The 15,074-nt window shown below is 51.3% G+C and overlaps 1 protein-coding gene across 2 annotated transcripts in view; it reads left to right on the top strand.

The window, feature by feature from the left end:
• The window catches only part of UPF2 (UPF2 regulator of nonsense mediated mRNA decay), a gene marked incomplete at its 3' end in the record, with an annotated part of 110,474 nt that extends 96,881 nt beyond the window's left edge, over positions 1-13,593 (top strand). Inside the window, exon 23 of one of the 2 annotated variants that reach the window (XR_014260522.1) lies at positions 1,349-1,406. Coding sequence is in view for 1 of the 2 variants with exons in the window: in XM_082449640.1 (XP_082305766.1) it covers positions 13,503-13,578 (76 nt within the window). Of the gene's footprint in view, positions 1-1,348; positions 1,407-13,502 lie in introns of those variants that run through there. The other variant, XM_082449640.1, reaches the window with a different exon arrangement.
• Positions 13,594-15,074: the final 1,481 nt, after the last annotated feature.

Genomic DNA, 15,074 nt, shown 5'->3' with positions numbered 1-15,074 from the left:
GCCAGGGCCTGGCCAAGAGACGATGGGGTGGTGGCAGAAAGAGGGGGCAGATTTCCAAGTAGAGGGGAGAGGGCTGCCTGATGGGTAGGTGTGGGAGCGGGTAGGATGTCCTGGCCTGCACGGATGTGGTGGTGGGGCCTGGGAGGGAGGGAGGGAGTGGGTGCAGCCCGTCCCCAGGTGCTGTCATTCACGGAGCTGGAGCTGCCGGCAGGCTCCCACCCACCTCCCTTCGAGGGTTTGCATGATGTTTTCACAGGCTGCCGGGGAAAACGGCCACTGCTAAATGGACCTGGTTTCTGGAGACTTCCTTGTCTGCAGGTGGGCAGGCAAAGGTCTCGGCCAGAGAGCTGAGGCCATGACGTTGCCCTTGGCAAGTGGAGGGGGGCCCCGGGGCCTCTTCTCCAGGAGTGCTGTCCAGCTGTGCTTTTGGAGCGCAGGCCCTGGGCCTGGGCCGGGTGAGGAGCAAGGGGACCCTCCCGCCAGGCCCGTGCAGACTGGTGGGATGGGGCCGACTATAAACGGATGTCTCTCTGTTCTGCCTGACCTGGATTTTCCTTTCCTTTTAATCTGACTTTTGTTTGTTTGCTTTGCATTGTTTCTGAGAGACTCTGGAGAGAGACCCGAGGCGCCAGGGCTGGTGGCTGCACAGCTGGATCAGGCTGGGGCTGCCTGGCCGCAGCCTCCCCTTGGCCCTCCCAGAGGCCCGGGCCTCCTCTGCAAGCCCCGAGCTTCCCGCAGCCTCAGCGCCAGGCAGACCTCACCCACCCTGGGCCTCTCTTTCCCTCCTCTCTACCGCCCGCTGCGGTAGGAACTGGGAGGTGCCATTGGCCCACACAGCCCCCCTCGGGAGGAAGCCATCTGGTCACTCCCTTAGGAGCGGTGGAGGGTGGGAGAGAAGATCTGTGTATTTAGGTCCCTAGAGCCAACAACGTGTGACTTTGGTGTCCTGCCCCTTCCATGCCACTGGGGTTTCTGCACCAGCTCCCGCGGTGTCCCGTGCCTGCTGCTCTAACCTGCAAACAAGCATGGAGAGCCAGTGCATGAAAGCCAGGCCACCCTGGGTGTTACGGGGAGAGGAATTCTAAAATAACTACAGAATCCCTAATCCCATTTTACTTCTTAAAAACTTTCTATCTAGAAATAATTACAGACTCACCAGAGGTTGCAAAAATAGTCGAGTCCTGCAAACCCTTGGTCCAGCTTCCCCCAGGGGTGACATCTTATATGATGATAGTACAATATCAAAACCAGGAAACCGATATTGGTTCAATACTGGTAACTAGACTATAGACCTCATTCAGTTTCCACAAGTTTTTACACATGCACGTGTGTGTGTGTGTTTCTACAGAATGGGATTCCATGTGTAGATTTGTGTAACTCCACCACCATCAAGATACAGAAATGTTCCAGCACCACAAAGGAACTCCTTCCTATGTGCTACTCCTTGACCCCTGGTGTATTAGTGTTCTTCAGAGAAACAGAACCAAAAGGATAAAAAGAGATGCATATGGGGGATATTTTATAATAGGAGTAGGCTCCTGTAATTACGGAGGCCCAGATATCTCACGGTCTGCCATCTGCAAACTGGAGAAGCAGGAAAGTCAGTTCTTCAGTTCATCCCAAGTCTGAAGGCCTGAGACCCACTCTGAGTCAGAAGGCGAGAACCAGGGGCACCCATGTCTGGGGTCAAGAGAAGATGGGCGTCCCAGCTCGAGCAGCGAGAGCAGGTGCCCCTCCATCCACATTGTTGTTCTCTTCACGCCCTCAGTGGACTTGCAGGTGCCCACCCGCATGCGGGAGGAGGATCTTCACTCAGTCCACTGATTCAAATGCTCATCTCTTCTGGAGACACCCTCACAGACACACCCGGAAATAATGGCTCACCAACAACCTGGGCATCCCTTAGCCCAGTCAAGTTGACACATAAAATTAGTCATCGTACCTGGAAATAACTAACCTGGTTTCATCTGTGTAGTTTTGTCATTTTGAGAGTGTTATGTAAATGAAACTGCACAGTATGGATCAATGATGGATCTATGATGCCCTTGAGATCCACCCAAGTCGGTGCATGTGGTTCCTTCTTATTGATGAATGGTACCCCAATGTATGGATGTCCCAGAGTTTAACCACTTACCCACTGAAGGACGTTTGGGTTGTTCCCAGTTTGAGGCTATTCTGAATAAATCTTCTATGAATATTTCTGTACAAGTTTTAAAAAATATTTTGGTAAAATATACATAAAATTTACCACTGTAACCATTTTTAGGTGTATAATTTAGCATGTGTACAGGTTTTTGTATGGACGTAAGTTTTCACTTCTCTGGGATAAATGCCTAAGAGTATAATTGCTGGATCATGTGGTAAGTGCATGTTTAGTTTCTTAAGAAACAACTGCCAAACTATTTCCTGGAGTGACTATACGATTGTCCGTTCCCACCAGCAATGTAGGGGAGATCCAGTTGCTCCACACTGCTGCCAGCATTTGGTCTTTGATCACTGTTTTTTTTTTTTAATTTTACCTGCTATAGTCAGTGTGTACTGGTATCTCCTTGTTATGATTCGCGTTTCCCTAATGGCTAATGATGTTAAGCACCTTTTTATGTGCTTGTTTGCCATTCATATATCCTCTTTGGTGAAATGTCTGTTCATGTCTTCTGCCTTTCTAATTTAATTAGAAGCAGGGCCAAACATTTGTGTATTTATTGCATTTGTGTTTTCGAGTTTTGAGAATTCTTTAAATTCTTTTACAGATTCTAGATATAAGTCAGATATGTGGTTTCCAAATAATTTTTCCCCATCTGTAGCACGCCTTCCATTCTTTTAAAGGGGTCTTTTGCTCAGCAAAAGTTTCAAATTGTGATGAAATCCAACTTATCTTTTTTTTGCATAAATGTTTCTTTTGTTATCATGTCTGATAACTCTACTCTTTGTCTAGCCCTAGATATCAAAGATTTTATGCTGTCCTTCTTTCCTAAAAGTTTAATAGTTGTACGTTTTACATTAGATCCATGATCCATTTGGAGTTAATTTTGGTGTAAGGTGTGAGGTTTAGGATTTTTTTAGCCTATGGATGATCAATTGCTCCAGTGCCGTTTGTTGGAGAGGCTGTCATTCTCTATTGGGTAGCTTTTGCACCTTTGTCAAGAAAACCACAGAACCTACCGCGTGGGTCTATTTCTGGGTTCTCTATTCTGTTCCATTGATCTCTGGGTCTGTCGCTTCGCTAATACCACACTGTATTACTGTTTGGTGAGCTCTATGGTAAGCCTTGATATCAGGTAGAGTGATTTCCGCCCACTTTATTCTTTGTCAAGCTTGTTAGCTAATCTAGTTCCTTTGCATATAAATTTTAGAATAAGTTTGTCTCTGTCTACAAAAATATCTTGCTTGGATTTCCATAGGAATTGGCGTTATTATTTTTGAGCTACTGTGAATAGAAATGTTTTTGTAATATCGTTTTCAGATTTTTTATTGCTAATATCTAGAAACGCAGTCTGTTTTTTTTACACTGGTCTGGTATCCTGTGATGTTGTTTGACCCAATTAGTTCTAGTAGTTGTTTAGTGGATTCCTTAGGATTTTCCTTATACAGGATCATGTCATCTGCAAATACAGTTTGACTTCTTGCTTTCCAATCTGGATGTCTTTTCTTTTTCTTACCTGATTGCACTGTCTGGAATCTCCGATATAGTAACCAGTAGAAGTGGTGGGAGCGGACATCCTTGCCTTGCTCCCCATCTTAGGAGAAAGCATTCTGTTTTTAACCGTGTAATATAATACAGAGAGCACCACATACTGACCAAGTACCAGGGTCCTGAGAGGGGGGATGGGGGGTGGGTGAGGGCATCTGCTTCCCAAGGAGGTGGGTTGGGAGGAAGATGAGCTCACTGAGGTCAGGAAGTCTCTGAGTTTGTCCCAACATTCCAGTGCGGGAACTGACAGCTGAAGAGGATGGGCTCAGCACTGCTGATGCTGTTGCAGGCTTAGCTATGCTTCCCTGACAAGGTCGACCTCCTCTCCCTCCCCACCACGCCCGTGAATGAGAAAGCCAGATGGCCTCTAAGGGTCCTGTGCCCTCACAGGCTGCATCTCACTCCCCGTCACTCCAGAGGGGCAGGGGCAGGCAAACTGAGAGGCTCCCAAATGTTCCAGGAAAGAAAGGCAGGACCAAGCACCTGAAACTCTTGCCCCAGAATGCCTGGGGCAGCTGCCACCAGTGGGAATCCTGCAGACCTTCATCCCATATTAGGAACCTGACTTTCATTAATCTATTCATTTATTTAATGCATTTGTCTGATACCTGCTAGGTGCAAGGCATCTTTTGAGTCATGGCATGGCATGAAATAGACTAACAAGGTCCTTATTCACCAGACACTTATAATTTACAACAGAGAGATGAGTCTCAAATGCTTATACTTTAGAAACAATGTGATCCCTGGGATGAGAGAGGCATAAACCAAGTGCTATGGTCTTTCGGAGAAAGGAAACAGCGTGTGTGTGTGTGTGTGTGTGTGTGTGTGTGTGTGTGTGTGTGTGTGTGTGTGTAGGGGGGTGCGGTTAGGGCAAGTGGGATGGGAGTTGTTACCAGTAGGGGGAGCATGGGCAAGCTGAACCCTAAATGATGTAAAGGATTTTGACAGATGACTGGCAGGAGCTTTGGGGACACCCTAGAGCTGTGATTCTCAAACTCTCATATGCACATGACTCGCCTGAGGTCTTGTGAAAATTCAGATTCTGATTCCATGGGTCTGGGAAAAGACTTGAGAGTTCTAACAAGCTCTCAGGTGAGGCTGATGCGCGGGTCAGAGGGTCACCCTGAGTCGCAAGAGTGTAGAGAACATCTGGTATGATTTGGCTGGAGAACAGTGGGAGGGAAGGAGAGCAGAACTGGAAAAGTAGGTGGGGGCCAGATTCCAGGCTGAGGAGTTCGAACTGTATTTGGCAGGCAGTGCACAACCTCTGAAGGTATTTGGGTCATGAAATGAACCAAGCCGGCTGTTAGGAAGATTAGCCCGGAAATTACTCAGTGGAGAGACGGAGCAGGGGCAACTAGAGGGACAGTGATTTGTCATACACCCATGTATCCATCCACCCACCCACCCATCCATCTATGCACCCATCTATGCATCTACCCAACATCTGTCCACCATCTGCTTACATTTGTTAGATACATATTATGCTCCAGACCCTGGGGAAGGATGGAGAAGACCCAGTTTTCCCCTGCAGGGATCCCAGTGGGATTGATGAACTGTGTTGTGTGTGCAGGTGCTATGTGAGCACAGAAGAAGTGGGTGGGTGAGGGGCTTCCTGAGGAGGGGACCCTTGAGAGCTTTTGAAGAGCAGTGGGAGTTACTCGGATAAAGAAGAGTCCAGTTAGGCTCTCCCGGTTAGAGGGAGCCACTCAAGCAAAAGCCGGAGGCGGGCAGTGTGTGGTGCTTGTGTTTCACGGCTGTGAGCCTGGGGCTGATGGGGTGTGGTGTTCAGCCAGCGGAGGCGCCAGAGGTGCAGTGGGGTCCCTGGTCAGCAAACAATAGGGACTAGCTTTGGTTATGATGGGACTAGTTCTGAGATGGCTCTCAGAACTGATGGGAAGGTTGGAGAACCAGCTTAGGCAGGTGCCCAAGGTCAGGCTGTGTCTCCCCACCTCTCTGAGGATTGTCTCCCAATGGGTAGGGTGTGGTCAGCCACAGCACAGGGCCCACTCTCCGAGGCCGTAACCGTGACTGGAGTCTGTGGATGCTTATGTGCCCAGGCACCGTGCTCAGTGCTTTCTTTACACAGGCCAGTAGCCCTGGGAGGGGTCCCCTCTGTAAGGAAGAGGAAACAAGGCTTGAAGAGGTTGGTGGCTTGCCTGAGGTCACCCAGCTAATGGGGCCTGGATGAAGCCAAGTCGGCTGCACTCCAGAGCCCAGAGCTGTAACCCACTGAGCAGGAGAGGGAAATGGAAGGGCCAGCCGAGTGGGGACCACCCGGGGCTCTGGTGATGTGGGGAGCTGACCACGACCTCCACCAGGAGGCAGAAGAGGGGGTGCTGGGGGTGTCGCTGTGATGGGCTAGAGGAGAACCTGTGGATGTGGAGGAGAGGGTGCTAAATGGGGCCTGCAGGAGGCAGGGAGATGCTGCTATGGCTGCTCGGGCTCCAGGTATGCAAGAGGTGCTCCAGATGGCACCAAACCGAACTTGAGTCCACTTGCCTGGGGTGCAGCAGAGCCAGTCTTCACCACTGGGTTGTGGTGAAGGAAAGTACAGCCTTTATTTCAAGACTCCAAGCATGGAGAACAGGCAGCTCATGCTCAGAAGACCTGAACTCCCTGATGGCTTTCAGGGGAGGGGTTTTAAAGGTGACGTTTGGGGTGAGGGTTGCGGCTTGTGGACTTTCTTCTGACTGGTTGGTGGCGGGGTAACAGAGTGATGGTTTAGGAATCTTAATCATCAGCCTTCTGGTTCCAGCCAGTCTGGGGTCTGCATGTTTGTGTGTGTGTTGGGGGCGGGGGCTGGGTGTGTCTTAGTTTCTGCAGAACAACTTGAAGATGTGCATCAGATTGTTATGTGTATCCCTTGAGGAGGAACTAGGACTCTGTATCATAGCTGAACTCTTGTCATTACTTTTCTTGCTTATCTGCTTTTCCTTTGTTTCTGCATTCGCTCACTTCCCTAATTAGTAACTGCTTGAGTTTGCTCTTTGGAACTCAAGGAAGGCCTAGGAGACTAAAGCCTTTTTCTACAAACAAGAAACGGGGTACATGGAGGGGTTTTTGTACCCGGGAGGGCTCCACTGGGTCCTGCTCAGTTTCACAGAGAGGTCTCAGGGCTGCGGGAGCCAGAGACCTGGCTTTAGAGCACTGTGGCCGGCTGTGGACCAAGGGAGTGTTACTTAAGATCGTAACCAGAGGATGGGTGTCTGTTAGCCAAAGGCCTTGGTTGCCTCTTTGGGCCAAAAGACGCAACCAGCAAGGTTGGGAAGGAGGTCACCAAACAGACATGGCAGTAGTGCTCGGCATAGAGGTGAGCTGGAGGTGGGGACAAGGGAGAGAAAAGACACAAGGAGAGGGACACTGCCAAACAGAGTCACCACCCCTACACAGACACACACACACACACACAGACACACCCTCTCTCTCTCTCCCCCTCTCTCTCTGATACCCCATCCCTTCAGCTCCTCATGGGCTCTGAGGAGCCCTCTGAGGTCTGGAGGCCTTTACTAGTGAAGAGATTGGGGTGGTGTCTGGGGGCAGGTGAAAGATGGCAAAGATCTACTCCTGAAAGAATGCTGTGGAAGCAGAAACTCACTGCCAGAGATGACATCGAAGACAGAGCCCCCGTAACCCCCAGAGGCAGGGACTGGGAGTTGCTGAGTTTCCCACTGGGGTTCCAGCCATCTTACTGACTCCAGGATGGCAGAGGGGAAGGGCCTGTCTGCCTGGGCTGCCATAACCAAGTCCCACAGACATTTGTTTCTCACAGTTCTGGAGGCTGGAAGTCCAGGGTCAAGATGTCGGCAGGGCTGGGCCCTGGTGAGGCCTCTCTCCTCGGCTTGCAGTCAGCCACCCTCTCACGGACTTTCCTGTGTGCATCTGTGGGAGTGAGAGAGGGTGCTCTAGTGTCTCCTCCTCTTCTTATAGGGACCCCAGCCCTGTTGGATCAGGGCCCCACGCTAACAACCTCATTTCACCTTGGTTACCTCCTTCAAGGCCCTATCTTCAAATAAGGTCACATTGGGGGTTATTTGGGGCTTCAACACATGAATTTAGGGGGAACATAAATCACTTGTAAGAGGGCCTAAGAGACCCTCTAGTCCAGCCCCCTTATTTTAACCCATGAGGACACTGAGGCTCAGAGAGGTTAAGTGGTTTGCTCAAGGTCACACAGTTGGCTGGCAGCATAGCCAGAACCGGAAGTCAGGCCCATCATCTTCCAGATGTGTGGGGGCAGGGACAGTGTCTTCTAGCTGTTGAGGGTGTGTGGTGAGGCCTGCGGAGGCGTGCCCTCCGGAACCAGCCCTCTGTTTATGTGAGACAGGAGCAGAGGGGAATAGGCCCACCCAAAACCAGAAGGATTTAGCTCAGACCTCAGAAAGGCTTCCTGTTTGAAAAAGTGGGGAGTCATTGCCACGTATGGCCAGTGGCAGTTATGGGGCTTCTTCCTCTGAAAGTGGCAGAAAGCTGGGCAGAGGGGCAGGGGAACGGACTTATAACTGCTTCAAGCTCCTCCTAGACTTAGGATTCTTTGATGACAATTAGGGAACTACTCAACCGAAACCACTTGAATCCAAAAGTATTGCCAGCAGGAAATAGTCACCGAAAAAAATCTCCCTCTGCATACCTTTGGCCCAGCAGCCCGACCTTGGGGGTGAGGGCAGGGCCTGGGCCCTTGCAGGGCTGTTTACCTTGGTTAGGCAATGCAGATAAGTGGCCTTGTTTGTGTTTGCAGGCGGGCCAGCATTTGGGTGGGCAAGGTCAGGCCGGAGCGGAGCTGCGAGGAGCTGTGGGAAGCCGGCTGGGCTGGAGGTCAGGGGCTGAGGCTGGGGCTGGGGTAGGGGAGGAGCGGCTGCAGCCCGGCTGAGAGGCCCATCAACCTCTCCCTGTCCACCCTCTGCTCTCCTGGCCTGCTTGCTCTGTGTCAGTTCCCTCCCTCTCTCTTAATCTCTCCACAACCCACCCCTGATAACAACGTTCTGTACTGACCCAGACCCAAAAGGCTTTTTTTTTTTTTTTTTTTTTTTTTTGAGAAAAAGATGTCTTCATTGAAAAATGAATTTGGGCAATCCCTTTCAGACCCACAAGTGCCATTTTTAGGAAAATAGGGAATTCTGAGACCTGCCCTGTAGGGTAACAAAAAGAGCATTTGCCTCTCTGAGCACTGTCACTCCTGACTTGTGGTGGGAGAACACCGTCTCTGGAGAGGCCTGCTCTTAGTACAGCCTTATTGCGACCTGTGCGCAATGTTTTCTGGCTCCGTGTAATAAAGCCATAGCCCCCTGGAGAAGGAAGAGTCAGGAAGGGCATCTGTGGTGGGGTGGAGGTGGGGAGGAGGGGGCTGCTGTCTGCCGCTGAGGTCCCCGCTCGCCCCCAAGCCTGTGCAGCCACAGCTAACATAAACCACACCTTCTCTATAAAGAGATTCCAAGACTTTTAGAACACACACCTCTTGGCATCTGTTACTGTGTTGGGAGAAAACCATGCTCTGTGGCGCCCATGCTCCACCCCCCCGCCACATCCCCTATGGACCTGCCGGCCAGTGGAGGAACCGCCGGGCCTGGTGGGGTTGGCTGGCTTTATTTTGGCCGTGCCCACCCTTAGTGGGCAGGGGAGGGGAATGAGGGAGGGGGTGTCACGTCCAGTGACGGCGGGACCCAGGTTTTGGTTCAGTTCCGGCTTCAAACACTTGGCCCCACGGCCCTGGGAGGCAGCCCTGGGTGGAGAATGTTGATTTGGGAAGAGCGGTCAGTGGGCACGTAGCCCTCGTTCCCTGGCACCTGGTTTACTAAAGAAATGAGTGCATTGAAGACCAGAGGGGCCTCTGTGGATGGAGGAAGGCCCTGCTTCCTGCAGAAGCGGCAGAATCTGTTCCCATCCTAGGGCTCTCCTTTAACTGGGGTCAGAGTGCCTCTACGAGCAGGGTGTGACCTCGCCTTGGCCCTCAGGTCCTGTTCTGTGTGTCACTTAGATCTCAGGGCTGCTGGGATGGAGGCTGTAACCCCTTCTAATGAGCTCTTGTAAACCGTTGACCTAAATCTACCTAGCTGGGGACAGGATATTTGCGTGGTGCCCCTGACCTGGCCAATTGACCTCAGACGTGGGGACGCAGCCTCACCAGCCTATGTGTCCCTGGAGCCTCCTCATCCCACCTGCAGGGCACTGGGTGTGGGGGGCAGCAGGTGTCAGAAGATGGGTTTTGTGCCCAGTGTTGCCCGGTCACTTGCTGGCTCTGTGACCTTGGACCTTGGCCTCTCTAACCTTCAGCTTCCTCATCCTTCAGCAGAGATAATAAAGGAACTACTGCACAAGTTTGTCACAAGAAGGAATTAAGGTGACCCACGTCCAGACCTTAGCCTGGGAACTCCTGCCGGGTATTGGTCAGAGCGCAGCCCACCTGAGGTGGAATCACACCCGAGGCCGAGATGCCCGCTGCTTACTCGGCAGTGAAGACAGCGAGTCTGCGTTTGGACGTGAGGGGGTCCAGGCTCAAACTGTATGGCAGTCTTACCTCCGAGGGATCCTTGTTGGCCCTAAACAATAAACTCAGCTCGAATAAGTGGACTCTGTGCCCTCTCCAGTCACAAACTCAGCCAAGGGGTGTCAGGGAGGCCCCCTCCTTTCCCAACAGGCCCAAAGTCATCCTCAGCTGAAAGGGCTTCTGGGGTCCCGGCGATGCACGGGACAGGCTGCCCTAATCTCAGCTCGAGCCCCTTCCCGAGACCCCCGAGAACTGGTTGTGTAGCTGGCAGCCAGTGTAGCAGCCGGAAGTGAAGACAGCACAGGGAACATTCCGGCAACCCATCCTCTGGGCCCTAAGTGTAAATTCTCACCGCTGGGAGCATGATGTCATTTCTGGCCTGGCCTGGAAGTCACCTTTTGGGTGTGTCTGGCCACCCCGTATCAGGGCCTCCTGTTCCCTAAGGGCAGGGCCCTGGGCAGCCCAGAAGCTGAGAATTAATGTGGAGCCAGAGGTGCCTGGAGATTGAAAGGATCTCCCGGGCTGATCAATACTGTGGCCTGAACTCCCAGCCAGGTCCCAGCGGGTCTTGGTCTCCCTGGGGCTTCCATGCAGCCCTCTCCTGACAAGGGGCCTCAGAATGGAATGTTCTGGGGCCAGCAGGTGTGTGACAAATGCTACAAATGCTTGCTCACTGATGTCAGAGGATCAGGGCTGGCCCTGGGCCAGATGCAGAGGTGAAGGCTGACTTTGCTAATCCCAGCTTTCCTCCCTCCTCTTTGTACCTTCTGCTGCCCTTACACATCCTGGGCCTCTCTTCCTTGCTCCTCTTTCCTGACCTTGAAACTTCTCCTCTGGAAAGGGGAGTGACTACAGACTAGTGGTGATTTAGACTACAGTGTAAATGACTGGCAGGCCTTCAGTGCTCTGCCACCCCCCTTTCTCTCTATCCTTTTAACAAGCTCCACATGGCCTCAGTCTTGGGCTTCTGAAACTGGGATCATGACTCCCTGGGGACACCTGGTGATGTTCCGGGGGGGGGGCAGACAAAGCCAGAGGATAACCCGCTGCACCTCCCTGGAACATCCATTTTATTCGACGATGAGAAAACAATTATCTATGAAAATAAACATAGGTGTGTTATAGAGTAGGAAAAATTTGCCTGGATTTTAAAGACAAAACAGAGTCTACTCTCCAGTAGTTAAATTTGCAGTAGTTAAATGCAGCAGTTAAATTTGTTTCCTCAAGGCTCGGAGGAGCACAGTTCCCACCTGATTACTCTAGCCATGGACTGTGGGAACATCGGTGATGACAGGACAGCCCCTCCCGGTCATTTACCATCTTGTCGACAGGTTGGTAAGTCTTGCTCTACGAGACTTACATGCTTCTCTGTACATTTAAAGAATATTTTTGAGATGAGGGTTAGACTTCGTATAAGTGTAAAACCCATGTTACCCTTACACAGAGCTTTTAGGGCATCCACCAGATTGCCCTGTGTTTCTGAGCACGTGTTTACTTAAAGGTTTAAAAGTTTTAAGAAGTACAAACATGACTGCACCAGGTGTAAAGCTCTGAGCAATCACAGGTGAAAACTGTTCATGAAACCTTGGAGAGCGCAGGCTACAAGGACAAAATAAAACTACAAGGAGCATGAAGGTGGACTTGAGAATATGAAAGAAAAAGGAGAAAGCTTGGAAATTGGGGAAGAGGGCCACCACCAGCAGGTCACACAGAAGAGCTGGACAGGGAGAGTTGGGGAGCTGCGTGAAGGCTCTCAGCTCTGCAGCAGCCCGGACCCCGTCCTCCTTCTGCCTCTATCCTCTGCCTCACATACGCCCCGCATCTCTAAAGGGGGAAAGTTCCCTAGAGTCCAGCTGTCTCAAAGTCAAAGCCACAGCAGTTGACTTTTGAGAGAATCTGCTTCTGTTTTCCAAAGTTTATATTTGCTCTCTGATGACTTTTGCTGCAGTGAGATTGCTCTGAAGATTCCCAATGTTATAATGTCAGTGGATGTTGGAGGAATGATGGATCACGCTGATGGTGAGATGGGTGAATAAGGAAATAGACACAGTAGTGTTTTGTTAAGGACTGCTTTCTGGAACCCGGGCAAGGATGGACCTCGCCCTTGGGGGCACTGGCGTCACCCTTTGGAATTCCCCCTCTTTCCTCCTGAAATCCCCTGGTGTCCCAGCGTGCCTCCGTTCAGTGCCCCTCGGCACCCGTGGGCTCCAGGACTGATGGTGATGACATTCCTCGTGATGCCTGAAGGGCTTCCCGGGCTATTGCTCTCCACCCAAACCCTTTGATTCTAGCGTGCACTAGGCACCCTTCCCACCTCCCTCTGTCCTTGGCTGCGTTCTGTCAGTCACGTGGGTCACGATTGGCCACAACACAGCATAAAGGGCAGGAAAGCCCCACAGACCAGTAAGGCCCTCGCAGACCCATCTCTGGATTGAGAGCTGGTGTGAATTCTCTGGGGGGCAAGTGGGGATAATCATTTGTCTCCCTCCTATATGTAGAGAAGCCAGACCCAGGAAAGCAGAGAAGAGAAACAAAGGAGAACACGCATACACAGAGAACCTTCTAGAGATGCAAGACATTCACCTTCCATGTCCCTTGCTCAGCGTGGGAACGGTTTCCTCACCTACACGCATGAGGAAGCGGAGGCCCTGAGAGGTGGAGGAGTAGGGGTGGCTGGTGCTCACAAGGACCAGCCCGCTGTGGCTCTCCCGCCCCGTCCCGTAGGCATGGTGATCTCCATTTTATAGCTGGGAAACCCAGACATAGAGACACCAGGTGACCCCCCCCACAGGCCCAAGCTCATAAACGCTGGAGCTGGGACTGGAGTCTAGGAGTTCTGACTCCAGAGCCCGTATAGTTCACCGCCGTGCTGTACCGCCCTCCAGGCCACAGGGCTTTTAAACACAGGACTCTGAGTTCCCACGTCTCTGGCCTCTGCCAAAGGGGTCCTGAATGCCCAGAGTCTGAGGCCACATGGCGCCTCCCTCGTACAGAAGGATGCTCCAAGTGGCTCAGCCAAAAAACGAAGGCAGGGATGCAGCTGCCAGGCATGTGTGCAGCTGTCCCCTCAGCCTGGCCTCCGAGGGCAGTATGCCTGCTGTCCCCAGGCATCTGCCTGGGAAAACTCTATTCAAGCTTAAGGCAGATTGTCTTTTCTAAAGATGACTGCCCTCTTTGATTTGATGTCTCAAGTAGTTTGACTTTAGGGGAAAATGCTGTAAGAATCTCCAGCCTGGTGTCACATCTGTGTTTCTAGAGCCAGCCCGCCTGTGCTATCACATCCCAGCCACGAGACCTTAGCAGCTTTTCTTGTTTCTCCTTCTGGAGGACAAGCCCGGCACTCTGGCGTCCAGCTCCGTGTGGGCCGGGTGCAGTGAGGGGAAGTCGGTCTCATGGGGCCTGACCCCTCCAGGCACAGACAGGACGGTCTCTCATGGTCAAGGGCCAGTGCGGCGCGGGCAGCCTCCGTCGGACAGCACGTGTGTCTCCTCCTGTCTCCATGCCTGCTTCTTCCAGAGACGCCTCCCCTGAAATAAATGTCTTTGTCTCATTGTCCTTTCGTAGGTAATATCCACCTGTCTCCCGGAGCAGGCTTTTCCTGAGGGATTTCTTCTCCCCGGAGCCCTCCCCCATGGGCTGCAGCGGGAGCTTTTCTTGCTGGGAGGACCTTGAAAACGGGCAGAAGGTTCCCCAGCCGTCTGGGTTGAGCCCTGACCATCAAGTGCACACCTAACTCCTATTATGTTTTTCTTTCCTGCTTTCCATGTGGCAATTTCCTGGTCAGAAAAGGACTCCAGGGTGCAATGCAGGGTCAGAGTGGAAGCGGGGCTCCATGGAAAGGTGCAGGGTGGCCGCCCCGCGCTGTTCTCCCCACTGTCTCTTCCTCCAGCCCCACTCATGGAATGAGCGACCAAAGGCCCATTGCACTACCTGCTCTGTCAGAACCATCTTGTCTGCGAAACGGGGGCAAGAAACCCTTCCAGACCCCAGGCAAGGGACCAGACTGTCTGATCTCTTGAGTTCCTTGCCATCTCTGAGACCTGCAGTTCTGTGAAGACTGATTCATTAGAAACAACCTCTCACACTTTTACAGAAAAGTGGCAAGTACGGTATAGATATGTTTCCAGAAGCATTAGGGAATAAACTGCTGACATGATGGCCATACCCCTGAATACTTTAGTGTGTATTTTCTACACACAAGGACATTCTCCTCCAACACCACCATCAAATGAAGAAGTCAGTCTGTCCTGTTCCTACCATCCAGTCTTCCCAGTAATGTCCATTGTAGCAAAAGGGTCCAGTACAGGATCCTGTGTCCCATTTAGTGGTCGCATCTCTTTGATTTCCTTGCCTGGGAGGCGTTCCTCAGTCTTTTATTGATTTACATGATCTCAACGCTTTTGAGCATCACAGACTCAGTTGTTTATAGACTGTCCCTCAGTTTGAGTTTTCTGGTATTGCCTTATGCTTAGATTCAGGGTCTAAATCTTGGTAGGAACGGAAGTGGTACCTGTTCTCATTGCTGCACGATTTTCCATTTGTTCCATCACTGATGGAACCGACCCGACCCCTGATTAAGGTCTGTCTGCCGAGCTTCTCCACTGATGTTAGTTTTCGTTTCTAATTGTTAAGTGTTTTGTGGGGAAATACTTTGAAACTATGTAACCTAACCAGTTACTCATCAAATAATTATGGTTAATAATTAATTCTAAATATACAGGTAAATATAACTCATTAATGTAATTAATCAATTAACATACACGTGGACTTGTGGTTTCCTATTTCATCCAGTGGGTTATGACTCATTATTATCATTATTTATCCTGATGCTCAAATCATCCCAGATCTGGTCCTTGGGAGCCCGTTCAAGCCGACCTCTATGTCTTTTTGACATGTCCC

This window comes from Balaenoptera physalus (assembly GCF_965194825.1).
Source record: "Balaenoptera physalus genome assembly, chromosome: 2".
Classification (NCBI taxonomy): Eukaryota; Metazoa; Chordata; class Mammalia; order Artiodactyla; family Balaenopteridae; genus Balaenoptera; species Balaenoptera physalus.
Note: the sequence above shows the minus strand (reverse complement) of the source record. Positions and strands in the feature narration are given on the sequence as shown.